Below are 24,202 nucleotides of genomic sequence, written 5' to 3' on the forward strand. Positions count from 1 at the left end.
CTTCTTTCCGCTTTGGGCCAATATCCTCTTTGCAGAACATCTCGTGGAAGACTTCGCCCCGGGGGTTCCATACTATTCGAACTTAGTATGGCCTTGAAGACTTGCTAAAACCAGGAGAAGCCGGCTAGACTCACACATTCATCGTTCTCCTTCCAGCCAGCGTCTTTGTATCCTTGCGTACGGTCTGGCTGTCCATCCAGATCCACCTTGTCCTTGCATTCTCCCAGGTCATCGTCCGCTTTACCAGCCTGTGAGTTCTTGTCTTCCACCAAGTCCAACAGATCGGCTGACTGGTGGTAATCTTCAGGGACGAGCTCAGTGGCAGGCCCGGTGCTTCCTTTGCTGGCCACAGTGGGCATCTCTGTGTGGTCATTGGCGTCGTCTTCGAGATCAATCAGAATACCCATGGAGGTGCTTTCCTCCTGCCCATCGGGTTTACCCTCTGATAGGAGGTCAGCACTGTCCTCTTCGTCGGACTGCTCCTCCTCGCTGTCGTCCTCCTCTTCCTCTTCCTCTTCCTCTTCGTCTTCCTCCTTCTCCTCCTCTTCTTCTTCCTCCTCCTCCTCCCCCTCTTCATACTCTCCCTCCTCTCCCTCATACTCCTCGTCATACTCCTCCTCGAAATCCTTCTCAGACTCCTCCTTATTCTCCTCCTGCTGCCTTACCCAAGAATACTTCATAGACTTCCAGCCCGCGTCCGGATTCAACAGACTAGCCATCCGCCTGGCGCGCCTCTCCTCCTGAGCCTGATCCTTAGCCTGCTTCTCCTCCGACCAATAAGCCGCCTTATCCGAATACCCAATCCAAGTTTCCTCCTCCTCTTCCTCCTCGTTCACCTCTTCCTCCACCCCCTCCACCCCCTCCACCCCCTCACCAGCATTTTCCCTCCCCCTTGCCTGCTTCTTCTTCTTATCCTTCTTCCTCGTCACCACACACCCACTTTCATCATAATACCCCATTGGCTCCTCCGACGAAGAAGACCAAGAACTCAACTCATCATCCACCACCCGGCCCGGGTCATACCCCTCCCCTTCCCCATCTTGCCCCTCCTGAAACAACCCCGCGGCAGCGGCAGCAGCAGCCTCCTCCGCCTCCCGAGTTTCCCGCTCCCGCTCCCGCTCCAGCTGCTCGCTATACTCCCGGTCTCGACGCATCTGATCGATGATCTCAATGGACTCCGGCGCCGTGGGATCCATGTGCACGCTGTGGCGGTAAGAGGCCTCGTACCGGCTTCGGTTATATGGGTCATCGGCACGATATTGCTGGTGGTGGTGGCGGTGGTAGCTGCGACGAAAGAAGGCCCCCGCGTCTGCGGTGTAATTCAGGTTGCGACTGCGGTGTTCATCGAGGGCGGCATCGTGGATGGCGCGGTGGTTGGGGTCGCGGAGGGTTTCAACGGCGTAGAGGATCTGTTTCCGTTTTGGTGGGGTTTAGCTTCCGATAATGCTTCTATGAGGGGTGAAAGAGAGGAAGGCAAGGGTAATCTGATCTACAGAAGAGGGGGAGTTGGAAAGACGAGTAAAGTAAAAGCGTGTTTTGTTTGGGTGTGGGTGTGGTGGGTTTATATGCGTATCTGCGTAAACCAGCCCAGCCGCACCTGCACTCACCTTCTGGAACGTCTCAGCGTCTCCTCCCTCGGTCTTGTCCGGGTGATACTTCAGAGCGAGGCGCTTGTAGGCGCTGTTAATCTCTTTGAGGTCGGCGTGCGGGTGGATGTTGAGGGTTGCGTAGCAGTCGATGAAGGTGGAGGTGGAGAAGGCTGGGGTTGTCATGTTGCCCGTTGGATGTGTCGGCGGTGGTGGTGGGGTGGGCTGCATGCGTTCTTGCTTGGTGGGATGGTTTTTGGGGCTTTGGTTTGGGGATTCGAGAGGTGAGTTGGGTGAGGTTGGTGGGCTTGTAATGGAGGTGCGAGATTGGGAAAATGATTGGGGAAGATGAAATGAGGCAATGTAGGCGTGGGTAGGCTTGAGGTGAAGGAGGCAATGGGATTTGGGAGATGTCGAGGTGTTGGGGATGGAGGGGTGTGTTTGAGAGGGTTGTTGTGATTTGTGTGTCTCAGAAGTGTTTGCGCTTGTTTTGTTGATGTAGACTACCTCGATGGATCGATTAGGTGGGTGGTCGAGACTGCAGTGGGTGACAGGCGATAAATTGAGGATTGGTAGAGGAGGGAGAAAGGCAGGCAGACTGCTTTTATAAGGTAGAGAGTCCTAAGAATAATAGGAGTGAATCGGCGGTCTTGAGTGTGCACTCATAGAGGGCATAGCTATCTGAAGGTCAATAAGACTGAGAACACATTCACACTGGTGAACTGCGACAGCTGGACAGAGGATGCCTATGAACAGTTATCTCAGTTGTGAATCGATACCTCAGTTGTGAATCGATACCATATTGAATATTCGATACAGATGCAGTGTGCAGTGTGTATGTCGATGAGATAATAGATACTCAAAGTGAATTCAAAGCTTCAGCATTATACTCACCCTGATAGTGTCAATATAATGACAGCATCGCATTATTTCAAAGCATCAAACTCTGGATAGGATGGTTGATTCACTTCATTCATCTCACACAAAAATCCCCTGGACAAAGAAAAGATAGGATAGATTTTACAGGCTGGAAAGCATCTAGGTATTTATGAGTAAGTCTACACACATGGTGACTCCTCCCCACAAAAGCTTCAGAAAAGCTTTTACATGTCCGCACTGGCGGTGGCACCAGTGATAATCTCGACCAGCTCGTTGGTAATGGCGGCTTGACGCTGACGGTTGTACAGAATCTGGAACCTGCAATGCATTAGCGTCGTTCCCTCGACGAGAGACGGCAGAACTTACTTGTTGATCATCTCACCAGCGTTCTTGGAAGCGTTCTCCATGGCATTGCGACGGGCCTTGTATCTGATTAGCATTGATTCATGGCGTGATAGTTCAACAGAAGCGACTCACAGAGATCTCGCAGGCGTGACCCTCGGCAAGAGCCCAGAACAAGCTGTTGGCAAGAGCGTACTCGCGGAGGTTGGTGAGGGTCTCCTCATCAGTCTCGTAAGCAGAGAGGTTGGCTGTAAAGATCATTCAGCATGTAGTTCACTTGACTGCAAAAACGGCTCAAACTCACGGGACTGAGTGATGGCCTCCTCGGAGAAAGCCTCAACGGTGGCGGGCTCGTAGCTCTGAGCGTTCAGGAACTTGTTGTAGATGATCTTAACGCTGGCGTAGTCCTCGGGGAGCAGAGCGATCTGATCGGCGATGGCCTGAGCATCGGCGAAGGTGGGGACGTCCTTGCAGACGTTGGCGAAGCTCAGGACGATGGCGTTGGCGTTGGTACGGGACAGCTGAGCCTTGGCCTTCTCACCGAGGACGACAATGTCGGCGTTGGGAGTCTGCTGGAGCATACGGCGAGTGGCCTTGCTGAGACCGGAGTGGATACCACCGCAAAGACCCTTGTCGGAGCTGGCGATGACGAACAGAGTCTTCTTGTCCTCGAGGGGCTTGGTCTCAGCCTGCTCGAAAACGGTGTTGGAGGTCTGACCGTAGCTGCGGGACTCCTCCATGGCCTTCTGGGCGCGGGTAAGACGGGTAGAGGCGATGACCTTCATGGTGTTGGTGATCTTCTCGATGTTCTTGATGGACTTGAGACGGCCCTCGATTTCACGCAGAGTCGCGAAGTTGGCGGCGTTGGGAGGAGCAGTGCTTCCGGATAAATCAGCCATTGAACCATCTCATCAACCAAAGCTCTTCAATTGTTCCAGGTCGATTGATATTGGCGAGCCAATGCACAATGGGCAACAGGCTGTGGGTGTGGGTGTGGGTGTGGGTTGTGTGGATGGCCCGGACTGAGGGAACTTACCGGGAGACCGCAATGCTACCAGCGCGAACGGCCGGACGAACAGCACGGGAGAACATCTTGAATGTGGAAAAGAACCGTACGGTCGGATCTAAGACCAACGATATAGCAAGTTGTGGAGGGAGGAGGGGTGGGGAGGGGAGGAGGTCAGAGAATCCTCTTTTGGGGCTGGCGGATGAGAAGTCGGTGGTTGAACTTGGGACTCCTGTTTCTGTTCTTCCGACAGCCGGCCAGCACGGGATTCCAGTCCACGCTAGTCCGGACTGGGAAGATGCTGATAGTGTGGTGAGTGTGGTGATTCGGGTGGCAGGAGGGACCTACAATGCAACTGCCTGTCAACATCGCAAACACTACAAACAGTCAGGTGACTTCGCCACTCCGATCTACCCACTGTACCCAGGCAATAAAGGTTCCTCAGGCATCCACAGTTCTCTCCGGCGCAAATGAAATGGAATCGTCATTCAGTTCTCCAACTGAGTGGGGATTGGGTTCCTCAGGCCAGTAGTTTTCTTGCCGCTTCTCGCGCTGGGAGTGGCTGGACGGTCCGGAGAAACGTGAAAGTCAAACTTGGAAACCATGAGCCTTGAGTAGTCCTTGCAAGTTGACTCTATGAGTCTATGGTCTGGAAGTAACTAACTAGTTAACTTAGTTACTTACTTACTGCTAATTCTTAGTAACAACTAGAGTTAGGTAACTTTACTACCCAGTACTGTAATCGCCTCAGGCCGCAAACCCGGGACGGCCTCGTTTTCCATTCCATTCCAGGTCCTCGCCTCGCTCTCGTCTCTTCTTCTCTCTCTTCTCTCTTTCTTCCCTCAGTCTTTTTTCCTCTCTTGTCATCTCTCCTGCCTCTTTCTTCCCCTTCTTTTCAGCTTCCCCATTCTCCATTGGTTGTTTCCCTCCCCTGCCCTCCATCTGATTTTCTTTCCCTCTTCTCTTCTCTTCTCTTCTCAGTCTCCCTCTTGGCTCCTCTCTTGTCCTTAGCGGCCTTCGTCGATGTATCTTCCTCCTCTGTGACGCTTCGTCCTCTGGTAGCTCTCTCATTGGCCAGACTCTCATTGATCGCATCCCTCCGTCAAGCGCCTCTTCCATTCGCCAACTTCAGCGGTTCAATAATCTCACATCCTTCGAGTTCCGTCTCCCGGATCGCCTCGTACCGGGCCTCTGGCTCTCAGCGCTTCTTCTATCATCCCCGTCGCCTTGCAAATATGAGCTCTTCGGACGATGACACCCCACTCGTCCAGGCCAATGGTCGCCATATGGGTGAGTTTCATCAATTTGGCATACATGCTTTCGCGTGCTGTTCTCGCTCCACGTTTTACTCAGTCTTCAATTCTCCCATCCTAATTGAGTGACATTTGCCTCAATGCGCCTACCCACCCCTCACCCCAACGTCATTACTTCTTCGCTTCTACCCTCCATTGATCACTCCAGTATATCCACTAACTTGACATGGAATGGTGCGACAGAGACAAACGGTCATGTTGACCCTGGAGTGTCAATTCGGTTCGGTCCGGTGAAATCTGAAAATGATGTTGAGATGGCGGATGCGGATGCTCAAGCCGGCGCCGCTTCGAAGAGGAAGTCGCGCAACAGTGTTGGTCAAATCAAGTCATATGCTGAGCCGGAAAGCAGCGAGGAGGATCAACCTTTGGTACGCCACACCTACCTTCGCCACTCCCAGTTTTCCATGTTCAACGTCGGTTACGAATCTAGTCAATCGGCTGACTTTTCGATAGAGCAAGCGTCGTCGCACGTCTGTTAAGCACGAGGACCCTGAGACGGATGATGACGTGCCTCTCGCGCTCAACGGTCGCAAACTCCCGAAGGCTTCCGAAACCGCCATCGGGGATGAATCAGACTCGGATGTCCCCATCGAGAGGAAGCTCGCTGCCGAGAAAAAACGGATCCAAGTGAAAGGCGAGAAAGAAGCCAAGTCCAGCCGCAGCACGGCTACTCCGAAGACCACCAAGGCAACAGCGGCTAAGAAGCAAACCAATGGCGTGAAGAAGGAGCCCGAGGACGCGAAGCCCAGTATCGTGAAAAAGACAGCCAAACACGTCAGAGCTCCAGAGAAGACTGCTGTCACCACCGTCAAGCGAGGAGCTGCGGCCGCAAAAGCCTCTGGCGCAAAAGCGACCCCCAAAGCAACCCCCGTGAAAAAGGAAGAGAGCGAGGAAGTTGAGGATGCCGACGAGGAGGAGGAGTATAAGTGGTGGGAGGATCCGACCAAGGGCGACGGCACGATCAAGTGGACTACGCTCGAACACAATGGCGTGGTCTTCCCTCCTCCTTATGAACCTCTTCCTAAAAATGTCAAGATGAAATATGACGGCATCCCCGTCAATCTTCATCCTGACGCGGAAGAGGTCGCCGGTTTCTTTGGCAGCATGCTGAACTCGACTCACCACGTCGAAAACCCCACTTTCCAGAAGAATTTCTTTATGGATTTCCGGGACATCCTCAAGAAGACCGGGGGCGCAACCGACTCCAAAGGCAACAAGGTTGATATCAAAGAGTTCTCCAAATGTGACTTTCAACCCATTTTCGCGTACTATGACATGAAGCGCCTCGAGAAGAAGAACTTGCCTCCTGCCGAGAAGAAGCGCTTAAAGGCCGAGAAAGATGAACAAGAAGCTCCTTACATGTACTGCATGTGGGACGGTCGCAAGCAGAAAGTCGGCAACTTCCGAGTCGAACCGCCGGCCTTGTTCCGTGGTCGTGGTGAGCATCCCAAGACCGGCCGTGTCAAGGCTCGAGTGATGCCGGAGCAGATCACAATCAACATCGGGAAAAACGCCCCCGTTCCTCCACCACCCGAAGGCCACAGTTGGAAGGAGGTGAAGAACGACCAAGAAGGCACATGGCTTGCCATGTGGCAAGAGAACATCAACGGAAATTACAAGTACGTTATGCTTGCTGCCAATTCCGATGTCAAGGGCCAGAGTGACTATAAGAAGTTCGAAAAGGCTCGTGAATTGAAGCACCATATCGCCCGCATTCGCAAGGATTACCAGAAGAACCTCAAGCATGCATTAATGGTCGAGCGACAGAAGGCCACCGCCGTCTACCTCATCGATCAGTTTGCCCTTCGTGCGGGTAATGAGAAGGGTGAAGACGAGGCTGAAACCGTGGGTTGTTGTTCTCTCAAGTACGAGAATGTCACTCTCAAGCCTCCGAATAAGGTTGTCTTCGATTTCCTGGGTAAAGACAGTATTCGGTTCTATGATGAAGTCGAAGTCGATGCGCAGGTTTTCAAGAACCTCAAAATCTTCAAGAAGGCGCCCAAGAAGGAGGGTGACGAGATTTTCGATCGATTGACGGTATGTTGCACTGCTCCTAGCTCACGCTATCATCGCAATCTGACTTCCTTAGACATCTGCACTCAACAAGCACTTGTCTGGTTACATGCAAGGCTTGACTGCGAAAGTGTTCCGCACCTACAACGCCTCCCACACCATGTCTACGTTGCTCAAGGAGATGAAAGCAACGGGTAACATTGCGGAGAAGGTGAAGGCCTACAACGATGCCAACCGCAAGGTCGCTATTCTCTGTAACCACAAACGGACTGTCGCTGCGTCCCATGCCAACCAAATGGAGAAGATGAGCGAACGCGTAAGCAAACCCTGCAGACACCTCATCAGAATTGCAGCTAATGTGTTTCCGGCAAATTAGATCAAGGGTCTTCGCTATCAGCGTTGGCGCTTCAAGCAGCAGATGCTCAACCTTGAGCCCACGCTGAAGAAGAAGAAAGGCGCCAAGTTCTTCGAGATGGATGAGGATATGGATATGGAATGGGTCAAGGAACACCAGGCTTTCCTGCTTGAAGAACAACGGCAGAAGATCCAGAAGAAGTTCGAGAAGGACAACGAGAAGCTCGTTGCTGATGGAGAGAAAGAAATGAAGGCAAGCGAGCTGAATTCTCGTCTTGAGGTCGTTAAGGACATGGAGAAGAGGTTCAACAAGGAGAACAAGACTGGCAAGGTGGAAGCCGAAGGCAAGGCTCCCACCGTTGAGAAGCTCGAGACCGCCATCAAGAAGCTCGAGCAGCGTATTGAGACGATGGAGCTCCAAGCTCAAGACAAGGAGGACAACAAGGAGGTTGCCCTGGGTACTTCGAAGATTGTGGGTTTTTTCCCCGTTTCCCTCTCTGCCAGTTGATCCGCCATTCATACTTATCTGTGTCTAGAACTATATCGACCCCCGTCTTACCGTCGTCTTCAGTAAGAAGTTCGACGTCCCCATCGAGAAGTTCTTCTCCAAGGCTCTCCGCGAGAAGTTCGAATGGGCCATCAAATCCGTTGACGAGACCTGGGAATTCTGATTTAGTTGTTTCTTGTGTTAGATCGCGCTCGAAACTTGGATACATACTTCTTACGGTTAAAGACTTCCTTCATGCTGCTTTAACTATCCATACTTTTTATTTTTTTTCCTCTCCTTCCCTCCTGACCTCTCTCTTGTTTTACCTCTCAATACGCGTGAATGCTTGGAAACAATGCATGCCATGCCCCCAATACATCCTTTGATTGCATTTCTGGAGCCTCGCGTCTTTTGTTTTTTTCTCTGCCTCTGATTTCATCTATCTATTCTTCTTTCTATTGAGAACCTTGGAAAGGAAGACTTAACATCGCACGAGAAAAGCCAAAAAAAAAAAAGAAGGGGAGCGAATGGAAACAACCGCTATCAAGGAGCGGGCCAGGATGGAGGTAGATAAATACAGTGACAAGATCATAAGATTCATATAAACATTATATATGTGGTACGATTAGTATAGTATAGGAACAATATCCTTGTTCAGTATACGTCAGATGGCTTTGCGTATCTTTTCTTGTCGCAGTTTAGCTCGGGATATCCCAATGACGATCCCTGGGATCGATGAACAGACCACGTGATGAGTATTTTCGAATCTCCCGGGTTCTAATTCTGTGCACAGTCTAGAAGCAGCGTTGTGGACGGGTAGACGGAAGGAATGTGTTTTCCTGGTAAATTGTTCTTTCTCTCACATCTTGATATCTGCCTTCGCCCGCCCCCCTTTGGTTTTAGCAAAACTACATAAACTTAACCCGAGAAGGAAACGAGAAGTTGAGATTTGCATGCTCAACGCAATGATCACACATGGATTTGAACCACGCCCGCGTGCGACGTGCCGACCTGGCCTTTCTATCCGAAAAGATAAATATCATTTTTGATGCGCAAAAAAACATCATTGAGTCCTGTTCATGCCTCATCGATGCGAAGGAGTATGGAAAGATCACAAGAGATCAATGAAGAAATACAACTCCTGAAGGTGGGAGGGAAATGGGTGTTGAAATCCATGGCCAAGATGGAGTGCAGCAAAGAAGTAAAATACAGAAAGCGACTGTGGAATCACGAGGTATCAACATTCTCAAAACAGGCTCAGCCCATCGAGATGCAGCGCGGCAGAAGAAAAACTAGCTGTGTAGATGCAGGTCATGATCAGAACATGGGGACTTGTGAAACATCGACAGGGAATACTCCAAACACCAATTGACAAGAAAGTCAAGAATATAGTAGTACATACCAATCGCTCGATAACAGGAACCCAGAGTGTCCCAAGCATGGGATAATAATATTACAAAGCGCAAGATCCGTGATTTCCATGTTGTACAATGTCCGTACTGGAAGCGAAAGGAATTCAATGGGAAAACAAGGTCTAGGTGCTTTTATCAAATTGGCGGGTCGAGTCAGGTTGATCTGACCTGGTGCAAGGCCGTAGTGATTCACGGCCGGGGTATCAAAGCACACGCAATGGGTTCGTCCGAATCGGTCGCTATGACACTTGCGCGTATCATGTTTAGAAAGTGGTGGTCAGTAAGGAGATTCGCGTCGACCCATATGTTTAAGGCCACCAGCCCATTCGTTTGTAGCTTTCAACCATGGCCCGAACAGCATCAGCATCGAAGCGCTCACGAGTAGGCTTCCATCCCGTGGTCTTTTCAAACAATGTGCCATCGATGGACATGTCCTGGTCCCTGAGAACATCCCGCTCCAAGAACGGGCTGATCGGTCCTGGCCTTTCGATTTTCTTCTCTTCAAGCAGGTCGGCCCAGCCCTGTAGGCACTCCTCGTTCATATCATCCACAACATCGTCCAGGTTCATCTTAGCGAATTGAGATGCCAAAGAACCGAGGAACTCAACCTTCATGCCGAACACCTCCGACAGAGCATCTGCTATGTGCTCTTGGCGAGTATCACCATGGTCGACCACGTTGAAAGCAATGGGGGCCGACCCATCCGTCGGAGCGCTTGCCCTCCATTCTGCTGCTTTCCAGAGCGCACCTGCTGCATCTTTGATGTAGATTGTGTTGATCTTCAGATCCTTTGTGTAGAGAAGTTCCAAGTTCTTCTGCAATTCCAAGTGGACTCGCGCAAGGCAGATACCCATTGCAAAATAACCGGAATCATACTCGCCATAGACGTGTGGCAACCGAAGCAAGCAGTAGTGAAGGTTGGGGATCTTCTGCAGCTCCTCACTGGCCTTCATCTTCCACTTAGCGAGCTTGTGCCAGGGCTGCAACTTGTCGTCCTCCTTGCGCGGACTCGAGCCACCTTTGTAAACGTGTGCAGTCGAGCACTCGACGAAAGAGCGGATGCCTCGACGGGCGACTTCGCGACCGAGGGCAACGGTGAGGGCATAGCTGCGGACCTCGTAAACATCATCAGGCTGAGAGTGTCGGGTTTCTCCACCACAGTTTATCACATAGTCGAACTGTTCGCCGTTGGCACGGTCAAAGATCCGGGGAAAGTGCTCTAGCAAATACGCGGAGTGTCAGTAGGCTATGACATGCGCGCAAAAGCAAGTCGGATCGAGTTTGTCGACTCACGTTCTCGACTGGCATCAGCTTGGACAAACTTGTCTTTCGAGCAAGCTTCCTGAAACTCAGGGGCCAACCAGGCGAGCTGAGGGAGGACTTTGTCGACCAGTCGGACTTCCGAGGCCAGGTTGTTTTCGTGGATATACAGGGCAAGATGGCGACCAACGAACCCTACAAATGCAATGGCATGTAAGTCGGATTGTACAACACCCAGCTGGTTTCTGCACGATCAAGAGGAACCGTCAGGAGGCATGCATACCAAGACCACCCACGATCAGAACGGCGGGCTTTTTTGCCTGATCATCCGCCATGACGAGGAATGTGACAAGAAGCGAGCTTAGTGATAGGAGTTGAGACAGAAGAGAAGCTTCAGCTTTGTTCAGATAATGAACTAGCTCGTGTTAAGTGGCAGTATGTTGACAGGCACACCCCGCACCCGAGCGCGTACCAGTCAATGGAAGAATGCGGGGAGGAAAAGGGGGCGGAAGAGACGCAGGGAGGGAGAAAGCTGAAGGAGGAGGGGGGGGGAATGCTGTCACGGAGGATGCAGCAGAGGTTAATAGTGCAATATATGAATAAGAAGGAAATTAATGTCAGTAATTGGAGTATGAGAGAGTGAGGAGGGGAGGAGGGGAAGAGAGAAGGAAGAAAAGGAGGAGACCGAAGATGAGAAAGATGAAGGAGGGAGGAAGAGGAGAGGATGAGAAAGAGAAGGCGGACGGGGAGGGGAGAAGAGAAAGCAGCCATCCATCCATCCACTCACTCATCCACTCATCCATTCATCTATCTTCTCTTTTGGGAGGGACCAACGAACTATGAGAATAATATTAATCCTGATAATAATAATAATCATGATGCACTAACAACCTACCTGTTTGTTCTTGTTTCTCCCTTCTCAAGCCATCCATCCATCCATCAATTAACCAACGCTTTCAGATTTACTCTGGTGTCTATCTCAACATCGGAGTACTCTCGTGGTTTCTGATGTGATCATCATGTATACTTATCATTTTGCGCATCAAAAAAGTCCTGTCGACTAATTGAGCCACTTGCTAGTAGACTCAGTCCGCCGACTATGCGAAGCTTTGCCTGACCAGGGATTCTATCTGTATATACCCACCCCATCCTCAGTTCCTCACCAATGTCCCCAAGCTGAGACATACGAACGGACCACCATACTGGAGAAAGCGGCAGACAACATAATTCCAAACACCCTTCCCAGACCTTCACCCTACGTCGCGCACAGCCTGTGAGAGATAGAGAGAGAGAGAGACAGAGAGAGGCATCATGTCACTCCAATGCTGATCATGATGCCATTTTTCTCCAGACAGTTCTCTATCTCCCTCTGGTGTAACTTCCACCCATGCGAATGATGTGGCCCGGTGATGCGACTGGAAACAACCGTTCTACTCCTCTATTGTATTGACTGTACCTCCCAACAAAAAAATTGGTGCTACCAAGCAAGATTATGTTCCTACCTAGGCCATTCTCTAGGTACTGTACTGCAGGTCTGCAAACCACCACCACCAGCAGCGCCGCCGCCGCCGCCGCCGCCGCTGCCACCAATAACAAACTGCAGATTCGCATGGAACAAGAGGGGGAGCACATCATCATTCCAAACCGCTTCTTTTACCGAATGAACGCCGCTAGCGCTGCGTCTAGAAATTTCGCCGGCGCAGTGGATACCACACGCCCCCGGCGAGGGCTTCCCACTCGCTCCTTTGCCCTCGTACAGGAAAGTGGGCGAATTTTAAGCGTCCCTCGAGCATTTCGGAGAGGTCCCCAAACCAAGGAAAGACAAATGGATTCATCAATCCGTCCCCTGCCAAGCACGCGTTGTGGGACGTTGTCCGTTCGTCAGGGACACCGTCCGATCATAGTCCCGCCTCTAAGTGGGTTTCTGAACCCATTTATTGCCTCCCCATTCCCTGAAAGGGAAGGGGTGGGATGTCGAGTACGTATCCGTTGCAAAATAAAAGGAAACGGAAAAGAAAAGAAAATCGGTTGTCAAAGCAAACATGAAGATGATGATGTTGAATTGTCAATCCCTCTTTGCCACCACAACACGCTCAAATTCCTCTCCTCAAAAGAAAAGTCTCGGAGGAAGAAAAAGACAAGATGACCCAAGCGTCCCAGATTAAATGCTCAACGCAGGGTAAACAAGAAAAGGCGGCGACGGGCGCGCAAACCGTCAATTGTGAAACTGGGAGAGACTGGGATGATCAACCGTAGGAACAATAGCATCGATGATCTGCGTCTCATAAAATGATGCTACGAGTCAAGGCTACTTGCTGGTGGGTAACCACTAATTGCTCGTGATTCCTCCTGGATTATTAATTTGCGATATCGCAAGTCTGACGCCGGAGAAGTGCCTGCATACTGTATAGGGCGTCGGCAATTCGCTTCGATCGCGTCTGCGACTAAGCCTAGATCTTCCCTGGACGTTTCCCCTCTCCTCTGCTTCGCATTCCTATCTACACACGTCAATACTGATCCAATCGGATAGACGAGGTAGACAAACAAACCTCAACGAGCCCACGTCCTTGCAAACAGAGCCACAAGCAACGGTTTGAAGAGAACAAAAGGACGAAAAGGGGCGTGAAAAAGCAATTCAGGTACTATTGAACGCTTATCCGCGGCAACTTTGGAACCGTCACTATTGATATCAACTTCTCGGTGATGCTTCACTTCGACCCGCCCTCCCCCCCGCTCCCTCCCCCCCCCCTCTCCTCCTATTCATCCATACTACTCCGAGTAGTACTCCATAAAGTAGTGACTCCGTTTCTCATTTTCTTCACTAAATAACCCACACTTCATTCGGGCATTAAGACTGGCCGGAACTGGGCCCATCAACCCAGTCGCACGGGATCAGACCGCTCGGACAGCACGACTAACAAGCACTGAGAATGGGATACATATATTTTGGAATTGAATTCCGAGCCATGGCGCGAATCGAGGCTCCAAAATCCTCCTCCTCGTCTTCCCTATCACTACTAGTCAGTGTGCTGGAGAAAAGAAGACTATGGAGTGAGCATTAGTGTCTATGAGCATCACGAAATCTCGGCAATTGTTCGGGATTCTCCCCTCCCTTCAAAGAAAGCAAAGATAATTAAACCTCGGTGTCAAAACTCCCCAAACAAACTTCCTTTTTCCCGGGGGGTCCCACGTTAGGAGGGAATGAATCTGAATGGCGCATCATTTTTGACTTTCAGTCCCAGTCCAAGTCCCAGTCCCAAGGACAGTGGGTGATCGTCATCCCATGGTTTGTGCAGGGGCTTCAACAAAGCTCCCCCAAGCCATTTTTGGTCTTTTGCAAGGAACCTTTTTAGACTTCTTAGAGGCTTTGACAATTTAGACTACTACTAGAAACGGTAAAGTAAGGCGCATCACTTCCGCGATACGAAGGCTCGTGCGAAAATTCAATTAGGTTCGATTCTGTTTGGTTCCCCCCAAGGACCAGGCAGTCTAGATACACTGAGTACGGACTCAGGAGTAGCTCGGCTAATTCTTAGTATCTAGAATTAGTATCCTCTGGCTCTTATGTCCGACAAAATGACGTGCAAGATGTTCGGAAGTGATAACCAAATTCTTCTTCACAATCTTTACACAAACTTCCCAGGGGAAAGCCAAGTATTCCTCCAAACGGAAAAGAAAATATTCTACCGCCCACCACCAACCGTTCCTAAGAGAAATCACTATGCAGCAGCAGGGAGGAAAGAGAGGGGGGTTGCGGTCAAGTAGGTACTGTACTGGGCTAGACAGGATAACGTAGCAGTGCACCACCGTACGTAAATGACTTGTCAAACCAAACATATCACATTAGCTGTTTGCCTTGGAAAGCTCAAAATCCAAATCAGTGGTACCTGGGGTCCGCGAGCAGCATATCCTCCTCCACGACGTGCAGCAGTACCCGTATCTTGAAGGCAGACGTCAGCGACCCCGATTCCAGAAGCTGGGTGCGACCCTCCATGGCCTTCTGCAGCTCCTGCTGCACCATCGTCCAGTCCTGGTCGTGGTGCTGGCGGACGCGGATCTCGAAGTCAGTCCAGTCGAACTTCACCGAGGCGGCCACGACGACGGGCTTTATGGTGGTCAGGGAGTGACCGCTCACGTCGTGGCTCAGCTGACGGGACGGGCTCCAGTTGTCCAGACGGCATTCCTGTCGCAGGCAGCGCATGAACTCCTCCGCCGAGCGGAAGTCGCGGTAGGGGACCCAGACCGAGCCCATGCCCGGTTGGGAGGTCGCGGTAACGAGGAAATAGACGGGATCATCTGGATCGTCCGGGTTGGCTTCGACGCCTGGAGTAACAGCAGTGGTGGTGAAGGTGTCGTCAGCAACAGGTTTGTCAAGGTCCATCGTCACTTCCTGTGACTCCGGTCTGATGAGCGAGTGCTTTTTGCTCTTGGACTTTCTCTTCTTGCGGCTTGCTGGTGGCTCCATCTTGATCGGAGAATAGTCCGGCTTCTCGATCTCGACGCTATTGGCAGGGGGAGTAGGCTCTATCTTGACGGGACGGGAGCGCTCCTGCTTCGTCTTCGCAGGGTCACTCCACTTGGTCCTCCAGTCCACCATCATCAGATCGCTGTCGGAGTCCATATCGCATTCCTGGGAAGTCATGATCGACCTGAAAGGGCGAATTCCCGTGGTTAAGGAACGTCTCACGTGACGAGCCATGTAAGGTGTGTACTGTTGACCGTCATCCGTATCATCAACGACGGAGTCTGTTTCTCTGTAATCTTCGTCCGACAAATTCTTGGACTTGCGTTTGGGCTTGCGTTCGACTTGCACGGTGACATGCGGCGCTGGCGTCATCACATGCTTGCTAGACGAAGTCATATGTGATGCCATGTTCGTACTGGTATCGAGGGGAGTGAATGCGGCATTATCCTAGTGACGCGTTCAACGTGAGCATACATCTAGTTGAAAAGAAGCTTTGGCAGGTACATATATTCGATGAAAAGGAAGGTCTCACCTTCGAAGGTTCCTTATCAGCGCGTGGTTTCAGAGCACTTTTGGCCTTGCGTTCGATGAGAATCATGATGGTTCGGATGATCCTGTAAGTGTTAGCTTGATTAGATGGCCATGAATGTGGGACTTAAGTGACGGTGAATGCCACGGGGAAGGGTGGCAACTTACTCCTCCCTTCTATCGGGATATACGCAAAGAGCGCTCGGATCGTTGAATGAGTCTTCCATCAAGTACTTACGACGGTTCTCTTCAGTACCCCAGTACGTTCTTCCGACGCTGTCCACAAAAATCTCAGCGCAGGTTCGTCGGGTAGCCTCCGAATTCAGCAATTCGCCCCATTCGAAGCCGCGAAAGTGGACGTGGTCTCGAAGACTCTCAAGAAACTTGCGTTGATGCGCTGATTTCAGGTCGAGAAATTTGGTAAAATCCCGGTCTATATTTCCTGGTTTCAACGCGCCTTGATCAAGTCCAGCCTTCATCACGTTATAGGTCACGTCCGAAGACGTGCTGGAGGTGATTGACCGTCGTGCCATGATGAGATAAGCTTCTTGATTCAGTCAGGATACATCACTGAAGGATGAAGGTTGGTCTGTAGTTGAAGGTTTTTGCCAGCTAGCCTTTTGAAAAAGGTCCGGTAGCAGGTGCGTTGAAGGTTTGAGAATAATTATGGAGTGGGTGTTCTGTGTTGCTTGGTGTGAACAAGTGGAAAATTCAAAGAGGGGAGATTGGCGATGATTGCAGTGAAGGACGGTCAGAAACTCGTGTTTCTTGTCATCGCCGCGGCGATGGTCTGGAAAATATGCTGTGTGTACTTGTGATGAAGCTTGTGTTTTGTAAGTCAGTTTTGATTTGGAATGAACATGACGATGCTTCCTTACTCCATCGCCGGCTGGTGAAACAAAAGGGAAAGATAGATATCGCTATATCTTCAGGGACAAAGATTTCGCAAGAGTGACAAACAGAACAGAAGAAATTGGAAGTCATCAATTCATTTAAAGATGGGGTGTCACGCCATGAAACAATTGCTGACACGCATTAACAACAGGATTGGGGAAAAGGTATCTCTAAAGACAAACAACGTTTGCTGAGCTAGGTATACATGGAAGGTATCCTCATTCCGCTCCCAAGTAGCGCAACGAGTTCCTGAGTTCTTTGATGGCTGTATTGACATCATCAAATGTCAGTGCCGATACTGCCCAGCGAGCGTGCTTCTGTGCAAGCGCAATAGCTTGATCGTCAACTGGCTGCGCATTCGTCGGACCAGAATGTGAAGCAACAGGTGCTGGCGCTGGAGGCGTGGGGGACGGGAAGTTCTGGTGCGCTGGGCGGGTAACTACAGGGACCGTGCCTGATGTGGATTGCACGAAAGGTGGAGGCACTGCGGTACTAGGTGACGATTTGCTGTAAAAATAGCTGGCGTCATGAGAGGGCACGGATGGAGTTGCGGGTCCCATGTTGGATGGTGGAGGGAAAGAATGGAATGAGTCGGAAGGCGCAGGAGCACGATTCCCGTCTATATTCCCAGGGGTGTCCGGAAGATCAGGTACGGGGCCTGATGAAGATGCAAATGTCTCTGGTGCAGAGGGTAGGTCCAGTCCTTGTTCTGTATCGTCCTCCACTTTGACTCCGGAAGGTGATCCAGTCCGCTGGTAGACAGAGGCACTGTCTCTCGTTGTGTTTGGTGTATCTGGTAAGACAAGCGGTGCTTGCGACGCGTCTCCAGAGTCATCCTGGACGTCCTCTACGGACGGCTGCCTCGGCTGGATGGGCAGGGATCCGACAATGGCCTGCACTTCCGGATCATCTGGTCTAGGCTCTAGGTCGGCCACTGCTTCTTCCTCCTCCTCAGCAATAACGGGGTTTGACGCATTCGGATCTTCTCCAGCTTTGATTGCTTTAATGATTCTGACAGCGTGATACTTGGCGAACTTGATCTTCGCAGCGATTTCGGCATCCGGAGGGTTCCAGATCTGGCATAATTCTAGAAAAGTGGCAGCCGCCTGAAACGTATCTGCTGTTTGTCTATGGCTACGGTTAGCTGTCATCCTATTTGAACTTGTTGCGTAGGGCGGAACGAACTTCGTCACTTTGTTGGCCTTCATCGTCGCCTCCGCACGCCCAAGGACCTCCAGAGCAAATTGCTCTACATATGCATTAGCTGCGACAGCATCCGTCACAGCGTCATTGTCGGGGTTTTCGTTCTTGAACTTTAAGGCGAGAGTGAGGGCAATGTCAGCATCCAGATACTGCACACAAGGGGTTAGGCTAGCAATTGCGCCTGACTTACCTCCTCCAGCTTGTCCACCAGCTCCGTCGTATACAGCTTAACCTCATCATCAGAGGTGTGCAGTCCTCTCTCAATTATTTGATTCACAATCCAAAAGTTGCCTAAGAAGTGGAAAAGGACCCATGATTAGCTTCAGATCACATTCAGGAAGCACTGACTTTCGGCGCACAAATGACACTTACACCAGTAGGCCACGACGGGCTTTGCGCGTTCAAGCTGAGCTGCCCTGAGGGCAAATCGCCCAATATCCGCGGATTTCAAGCTAGCGGGAATATTGCTGGCCATTAGGTCGGTATGGGAAAGTTGATCTTGGGGCACTGACGTTGTTTGTTGTTTGGAGGGGTGAAAGATAACGTGATGCAGGCGGGGATGACGTTCCGGAGCGGAAACTGCACCGATCGTTAGACTAACCGCCTCGGCACAGCTGCGGTCTCCTGCTTTGCTGCTTGGCGGCCTACCACAAGCGGAATCATATATTATCCACCTCGATATTAATTTCTCCCTAAGCGTTACTTTCTAATCATTCAAGTTTCAAGTTGCTCCTAATCTTTTTACTTGACAGGAGAATTAGCATGCAGAATGCTCTTAAGGTACAGTGTAATGGCCTGCGCTATGTTTTCGAGCCAACAAGACAGCCGTCTGTTGATTTAGCTAGATTAATCATGCATCCTCAACTATCCATTCTCCAACGTACACCTTCTCTTCACCTAGAATTTCCACCTCAAAGTGGTCTTCAACCTGTCCTCCAGGTCCCCCAATCCGCTCGATGACAATCCACGCTCCGCCACGGTCCTCAAGGTTAGGGTGCAGATTGAAGTCCTCGATGCGCACACCCGAAATGGCATCACTGTGGTTTCCGTCTTCAGATGTTGCTAGTATCTCTTTGTAAGGTCCTTGGCCGAGTTCGACTGTCATCAACATAGGCGAAGGCCCAACGGATCGGTTCGCAATCGTGGACTGTCTGCTTCTTCCAATTATCTTAAGGCGCGTCAGCCGTGGGGTCTCCAGCGGCGCCAGCATCCGGTCTTTCCCAGGGGACAGGACTCCAATGTCCGATATCACTGCGCGTCGCCCAGCGGCTTCTGGCGCCAGCGGCTTCACTTCACATGGACCGGAGGAAGAAACCCAGAGGTTGAAGCTTCCCAATTGATCGGGCGCGAAAGTCGAGCAGACGATTGTGTAGACTCCTTCACTAAGCCCCAATTTCTCTGCAAGCGAGCCGCCACGACGGTAGTCCCCACTGTCGGCAGCAATGTCGCGGCTTCGAACTCGCGAGATACGCTGACCGTTAGACCAGAACAATTTAACATGCGTTGCTAAGTCGGGCTCCTCTGGCTCGAGGAGGAGCGAAATATCAGTTGCACTGCTGATTTTAAAGCTAAATTGGGGATTAAATGGATATCGGGCTGACTCTGCATTCCCTCCTGCAGTCGAAGGGGTCCAGGAGCCATGGACCTTTGTTGTGAATTTGTATTTATTCTGCGCATGCGCGATACTCACTGGGCTAGAGGACAATGCAGATAGTGTGAAATGCTGCTTTGCGGATGGTAAAGATTGCTCGGATACTACCACGGTGTAGGTCGTATATGAAGGCATCTCTAACCTCATTAGAGTGTTCGGCGAATCAACATAGGGGCCGCGATGAAGTGCCCCGTCACTCAAGGAGACTCGTTGACCACCTGCATCAAAAACATAGAGGCTGATGAATCCGGGCTCGTCGCAATGGGCAGGTGGCCCAGATTCGTGGTGATGGTCGACTGTCCGAAAATGCTTTCCAAGCAGTAACCAGACGGTACCGCCAGCATTGCTAGACACAGAAAACTGAGGGTTCTTTGCGAAACAACCAGCCAGTCCTCTATCAGTTGTGAGGTCCCATGTAAAATGAAGATCTTGTCGGCATCTGAACAGGGAGGGATTCCAATTCAGATATAGATTTTCAAAATTTTGAAGAACATCCTCACAGTCCATCCAAAAGGTACCAGGTGAGACTTGAGACGTATCTCCGTAGCCAGAGCTGAGTTCGAAGTTGCTGTCATGGTCATAATCGCCAGCCCATGGATTCTTCACGAGCATTTGATGGCGGCTTTTGGTCTCCTTCATATCCAGAATGGCATAGTCATGCTCACTCACTAAGCCAAGTTCCTCCTGCTCCCTTTCTGTTAATCTTCCAGTACCTATTGTCAGAAGAACATCACCGGCTTGAAATGCTTTATAAAGCCGCCTCCAGATCTGTTCGCCAGTGACGTCTTCATGGTGAAGGAAGACTTGCTCGGGGATCCATCCTGTCAGCACCCACAAGTCTGTTCCAGAGTTACTTCCAGGAAAATCATATCCCCCGCGAAGCTTCAGGTACGCTTTCTCCACCAAGGCAGGCCATATATAGCAAGGATTGCTTCGGTCGACCACATGAAGTGACCGTGATTTTTTCGACGATGGTAGGCGATCATCTATGACCACCTTGCGAAAACACCCGTTGAAATAAAAACAGAAGATGTATTTCCCCGAAGGCGAAAGCTTGGGATCTGTGTAACGAAGATCGCAGGGATATACCACCGGATAATGGAACTGGAATTGTCAGATTCGCTTGAAGATGTCACGATTCTATAGTGACTTGGCGTACCTTATCAATTCCACGCTCGTACCTAGATGTAATAGCGCATAGACTAGCAACGACAGAGCAATCTGTTACCATGTCTTGCACTAAATCAGTCTTCTCTGTTACAGCCATCGCCGGGACAGTGGAAATGTCTGTTTCTCCTGCGTGCTTTTGCAAAAGGAGCTCCTTTGGTCGTTTCCAGCCCGCAAAAACATCCCTCTGTTGGTTTGAGAGATGGAGTTCGGGCGAGTCTCTGGTCCAGGTCAGATTGATTCTTGTGCTGAAGTGCATAATTACTCCACATACGTAAAGAGGTCCTCCCCAAGTTGTCGTTCAAACTCATCAAATCCTGGAGCACTTGACCATGGTGGAAAGATTGCATGATTCAATTTCGCACTCTCGAGAAGAATGATTTCCTCCCGAGTTGTGAGTTTGCGCACCGATCTAGGGTAACGAGTCACTGGGTCATTGCTGCCATGGTCGAGAATCGCAAGGCGCCAATCTTTGGCTACCTTGATTCTTTCGGCCCGGAGAAGCCAATCTTTGCACTTAGCGTCTAGAGCTTTTTTGTCCTTTGAGGTTGACGACAAGCTTAAGGCTTTCATGTAGTGCTCAGCAGCGTTGATAGCTGCTTCAAGAGCCTCCGCTTGAGATGTAGCGGCAAGTACATCTTCCTCGGCTGTCTATATCATCGTCAATCCAAAATGCTCTTAATTTGAATTGCAGATGAGCTTGGGGGCCGGGACTCCTGACCAAGGCTTGGCTAATTTGCAAGTTCTGTGAAGCAGCAGCAGCTCGAGACATGCTGGTGTGTGTGAGAGCTAGATTCTTGAATGTCTAATAACACAGCAACGAGTATCATCTAGCAGCGATGAGAAGCTGAGCAGTGAACGCGCCGCGGAGCATTCCGAGCAAGGTGCAATAGGGCAAATAGTGATAAGATTGATAAGGAAGGGTGTTTTGCAGTTAAATCGGTTCAGATAGTCTAACGAAGATGAATGGTAAGTTAGACTACGGTATCACGCTCAGTGCGGGACCCGCTTCCTGCCCTCTCAGGCAGCTGCTCATCTTCCCTTGCTGCTATTCTGCCGTGCTTTACCGCTATGTGTTGGAGTATAAGGCATTCACATACTCCTGTTCCATGTGTCCATCATCATAAGAGTTACATGCACCGAATGTGAAGAAAGCTTTCTTGTTTGCTTGGACAGAAAGCCGTGATGTGCAGTGATGTACAACTGTGAACCCCAGGCTTCAGGCTTCGAGCCTAAGCTCCCTTTTTGTTGACCGGTTCAACGACAAGTAGAAACTATGGGACTTCCGTCTGGAACCGCCTAATTAGGTAATGATAAAGCCAGCCTCGAGTCAGACAGGTTGAGAGGATGCATGGTGTACACTGTACAGAATCCTTGCCTAGGGGCCAGATCAATGATGACCAGTCTATAACAAGATATGTACATTTCCCGTGTAGTATGACATACAGGTCTATCAGGTGAAAGAACCTTAAAGTTGACTCTTGTTTGGATCATGGATCGGAGAAGAGGGACGGGAATGGAGCCTGGAGAGTCCACGCTCCAGACCGATAAGAGTAACGGACCTCGGCTCGTTTCGTCATGCGAGCACCGACAATCAACCACGCCGAGGTGCGATGGGAATCCCCCGGCTGGTTCTTTGCAGCAGATCACTCTAGTTTTCTGGATTTCTGGACTTCTTTGGTCATGTCTCATTTTCTCTTTCTTCCATGCGCTTTGGGCCTCCTCACTTATTCTTCTTTTCTTCTCGCTGGACAAGCCTGATCTCTGACCCTTATTATCCACCGCTGTAACATTTAACAATTTCCATCGTGGTTCTGGCGCGCTACGTTGACTCTCCCGTCTCTCCCCCCCCGCTCACGATCAAGGCCCCAGTTATTCCGCACCGCTAGACCTCCAGGTGAGGGAAATTAGCATTCGACTCTTACTTAATATTAGGCGATATCGGTCTTGCGCTGGACGATATTCACAGTGACTGATATTGTCCTCACCATCAATCTCCTCTCCTATCCAAAATAACGGCACATTGCCTCATCTCCTCTACACAGAATGGCCGGTCAAACAAAACCCGCGCTCTCGCCGTGGGGCAGCGCCGTCGCAGGTGCTACGGGTGCCGTGCTTGCAAACGCAATGGTCTACCCTCTTGATCTGTGAGCAATTGATCCTCCGTATTTCTCTGGCATACTACGTAATGCGGTGGATTTGAGCTAATTGGCTATGTTACTCTACTCCTAGTGTGAAAACCAAACTTCAAGTGCAAGTGAAACAAGCGGACGAGACGAAGAAAGAAAGCTCCGATGAGACGGTACACTACAAATCGACTCTGGATGCCATCAACAGGATCGTGGAGAAGGAGGGTATCGAAGGTCTATATTCCGGTATCACGGGGGCTTTGATCGGTGTTGCATCTACCAACTTCGCCTATTTCTACTGGTACACCATTGTGCGATCGCTCTACATGGCATCCAACAAGGTACCTAAGCCTCCTGGTACTGCAATTGAGCTCTCGCTGGGCGCTGTCGCCGGCGCTGTCGCCCAGATCTTCACTATCCCGGTATCTGTCATTACTACAAGGCAACAGACGCAAGACAAGAGCGAGCGCAGAGGCCTGATCGAAACGGGGAGAGAGATTGTGGACAGTGAGGACGGCTGGACTGGTTTGTGGCGAGGACTCAAGGCTAGTCTGATCCTCGTTGTCAACCCCGCGATCACATACGGGGCATATCAGCGGTTGAAGGATGTCCTGTTTCCTGGAAAGACCAACCTAAAGCCCTGGGAGGCATTTCGTGAGTAGCTCACGTATCTTCCAATTTGATGTTCACTCATGCTGATTGTCTCTCTTTCTCTCAGTCCTTGGTGCCCTTTCTAAGTCTTTGGCCACGCTTGCGACGCAGCCTTTGATCGTGGCCAAGGTCGGCCTTCAGTCGCGGCCGCCCCCCGGCCGTGAAGGCAAACCCTTCAAGACCTTCAGCGAGGTCATGCGGTACATTATAAAAAATGAAGGAGCGCTGTCTCTCTTCAAGGGCATCGGACCTCAGATCACTAAGGGCCTCCTCGTGCAGGGTCTATTGATGATGACGAAAGAACGGTGAGCTCGTCTCCAAGTATGCTCATTAGCAGCAACTGATCATTTTTAGTGTTGAACTCATATTCGTCCTTCTGTTCGCCTATCTGCGCAAACTCCGGGCGCAGAAGCTCAAGAAGGTAGTGGACTCCGCAACATCGACAGCCAAGACCAGTCTGCCAGTTACCTTGAAATGATTTCTATCACTTCTTCTTAATTCCTCAGATCCATATATGCTCTTTACTATCTTCACCCTATAACAGACATGTCCCTAGACTTCACTACATTCTTTTGACCCTCGATTTGACGAACTTGAACTTGGTTACATTCATGCTTTGACAATTCATATACCGAGCACGCCCACTATTATCAAATAGCTGGCATTGTGCAACATTGATCATGATGTATATGCTGGTATCTCCATAGAACCATTACAATATGCAGAGATTCAATTATATATTTTGAAAATATTTTGATAGACACCAGAGTCAACCCAGAACCAACGAAATATGAAATTTGTAGATTCTTCACAATCTCGAGAGCACCCTTCAACTCAAGAGACCGGATAACTACTAAGTTAT

At 50.5% G+C, this 24,202-nt stretch overlaps 7 protein-coding genes across 7 annotated transcripts; 2 read left to right on the forward strand and 5 right to left on the reverse strand.

The window, feature by feature from the left end:
- Nucleotides 1-2,532: 2,532 nt before the first annotated feature.
- ASPACDRAFT_77905 (F1F0 ATP synthase subunit gamma) lies at nt 2,533-3,968 on the reverse strand. The gene is made up of 5 exons (XM_020205072.1): nt 3,844-3,968; nt 3,112-3,686; nt 2,943-3,055; nt 2,832-2,887; nt 2,533-2,783 (listed from the first exon to the last, which is right to left on the reverse strand). The coding sequence occupies exons 1-5, from the start codon at nt 3,897-3,899 to the stop codon at nt 2,690-2,692; spliced, it is 894 nt and encodes a 297-aa protein (XP_020057389.1). The 5' UTR covers nt 3,900-3,968; the 3' UTR covers nt 2,533-2,689.
- Nucleotides 3,969-4,758: 790 nt separating this feature from the next.
- Nucleotides 4,759-8,639, forward strand: ASPACDRAFT_1899790 (DNA topoisomerase 1). Its single transcript, XM_020198756.1, has 6 exons — nt 4,759-5,103; nt 5,310-5,494; nt 5,580-7,163; nt 7,216-7,455; nt 7,516-7,965; nt 8,030-8,639. Exons 1-6 carry the CDS (start codon nt 5,049-5,051, stop codon nt 8,162-8,164), a joined length of 2,649 nt encoding a protein of 882 aa, XP_020057390.1. The 5' UTR covers nt 4,759-5,048; the 3' UTR covers nt 8,165-8,639.
- A 1,061-nt stretch (nt 8,640-9,700) lies between these two features.
- On the reverse strand, nt 9,701-10,987 carry ASPACDRAFT_27294 (NAD-dependent epimerase/dehydratase family protein; the record flags this gene model as incomplete). Its single annotated transcript, XM_020199485.1, has 3 exons — nt 9,701-10,611; nt 10,686-10,847; nt 10,936-10,987. 3 exons carry the CDS (start codon nt 10,985-10,987, stop codon nt 9,701-9,703), a joined length of 1,125 nt encoding a protein of 374 aa, XP_020057391.1.
- A 3,542-nt stretch (nt 10,988-14,529) lies between these two features.
- Nucleotides 14,530-16,178, reverse strand: ASPACDRAFT_42553 (uncharacterized protein; the record flags this gene model as incomplete). The annotated part of the gene is made up of 3 exons (XM_020201120.1): nt 14,530-15,564; nt 15,650-15,731; nt 15,814-16,178. The coding sequence occupies 3 exons, from the start codon at nt 16,176-16,178 to the stop codon at nt 14,530-14,532; spliced, it is 1,482 nt and encodes a 493-aa protein (XP_020057392.1).
- Nucleotides 16,179-16,491: 313 nt separating this feature from the next.
- Nucleotides 16,492-18,246, reverse strand: ASPACDRAFT_77911 (uncharacterized protein). The gene is made up of 4 exons (XM_020205073.1): nt 18,115-18,246; nt 17,933-18,033; nt 17,725-17,852; nt 16,492-17,667 (listed from the first exon to the last, which is right to left on the reverse strand). Exons 1-4 carry the CDS (start codon nt 18,215-18,217, stop codon nt 16,758-16,760), a joined length of 1,242 nt encoding a protein of 413 aa, XP_020057393.1. The 5' UTR covers nt 18,218-18,246; the 3' UTR covers nt 16,492-16,757.
- Nucleotides 18,247-18,405: 159 nt separating this feature from the next.
- On the reverse strand, nt 18,406-21,574 carry ASPACDRAFT_117807 (calpain-like protease PalBory). The gene is made up of 4 exons (XM_020196097.1): nt 21,282-21,574; nt 20,835-21,211; nt 20,553-20,781; nt 18,406-20,497 (listed from the first exon to the last, which is right to left on the reverse strand). The coding sequence occupies exons 1-4, from the start codon at nt 21,330-21,332 to the stop codon at nt 18,593-18,595; spliced, it is 2,562 nt and encodes an 853-aa protein (XP_020057394.1). The 5' UTR covers nt 21,333-21,574; the 3' UTR covers nt 18,406-18,592.
- Nucleotides 21,575-22,151: 577 nt separating this feature from the next.
- On the forward strand, nt 22,152-24,071 carry ASPACDRAFT_117808 (putative peroxisomal carrier protein). Its single transcript, XM_020196098.1, has 4 exons — nt 22,152-22,707; nt 22,793-23,343; nt 23,408-23,645; nt 23,695-24,071. Exons 1-4 carry the CDS (start codon nt 22,607-22,609, stop codon nt 23,816-23,818), a joined length of 1,014 nt encoding a protein of 337 aa, XP_020057395.1. The 5' UTR covers nt 22,152-22,606; the 3' UTR covers nt 23,819-24,071.
- The last annotated feature ends 131 nt before the right edge of the window (nt 24,072-24,202 follow it).

Source organism: Aspergillus aculeatus, assembly GCF_001890905.1.
Source record: "Aspergillus aculeatus ATCC 16872 unplaced genomic scaffold ASPACscaffold_6, whole genome shotgun sequence".
NCBI classification, from domain to species: Eukaryota; Fungi; Ascomycota; class Eurotiomycetes; order Eurotiales; family Aspergillaceae; genus Aspergillus; species Aspergillus aculeatus.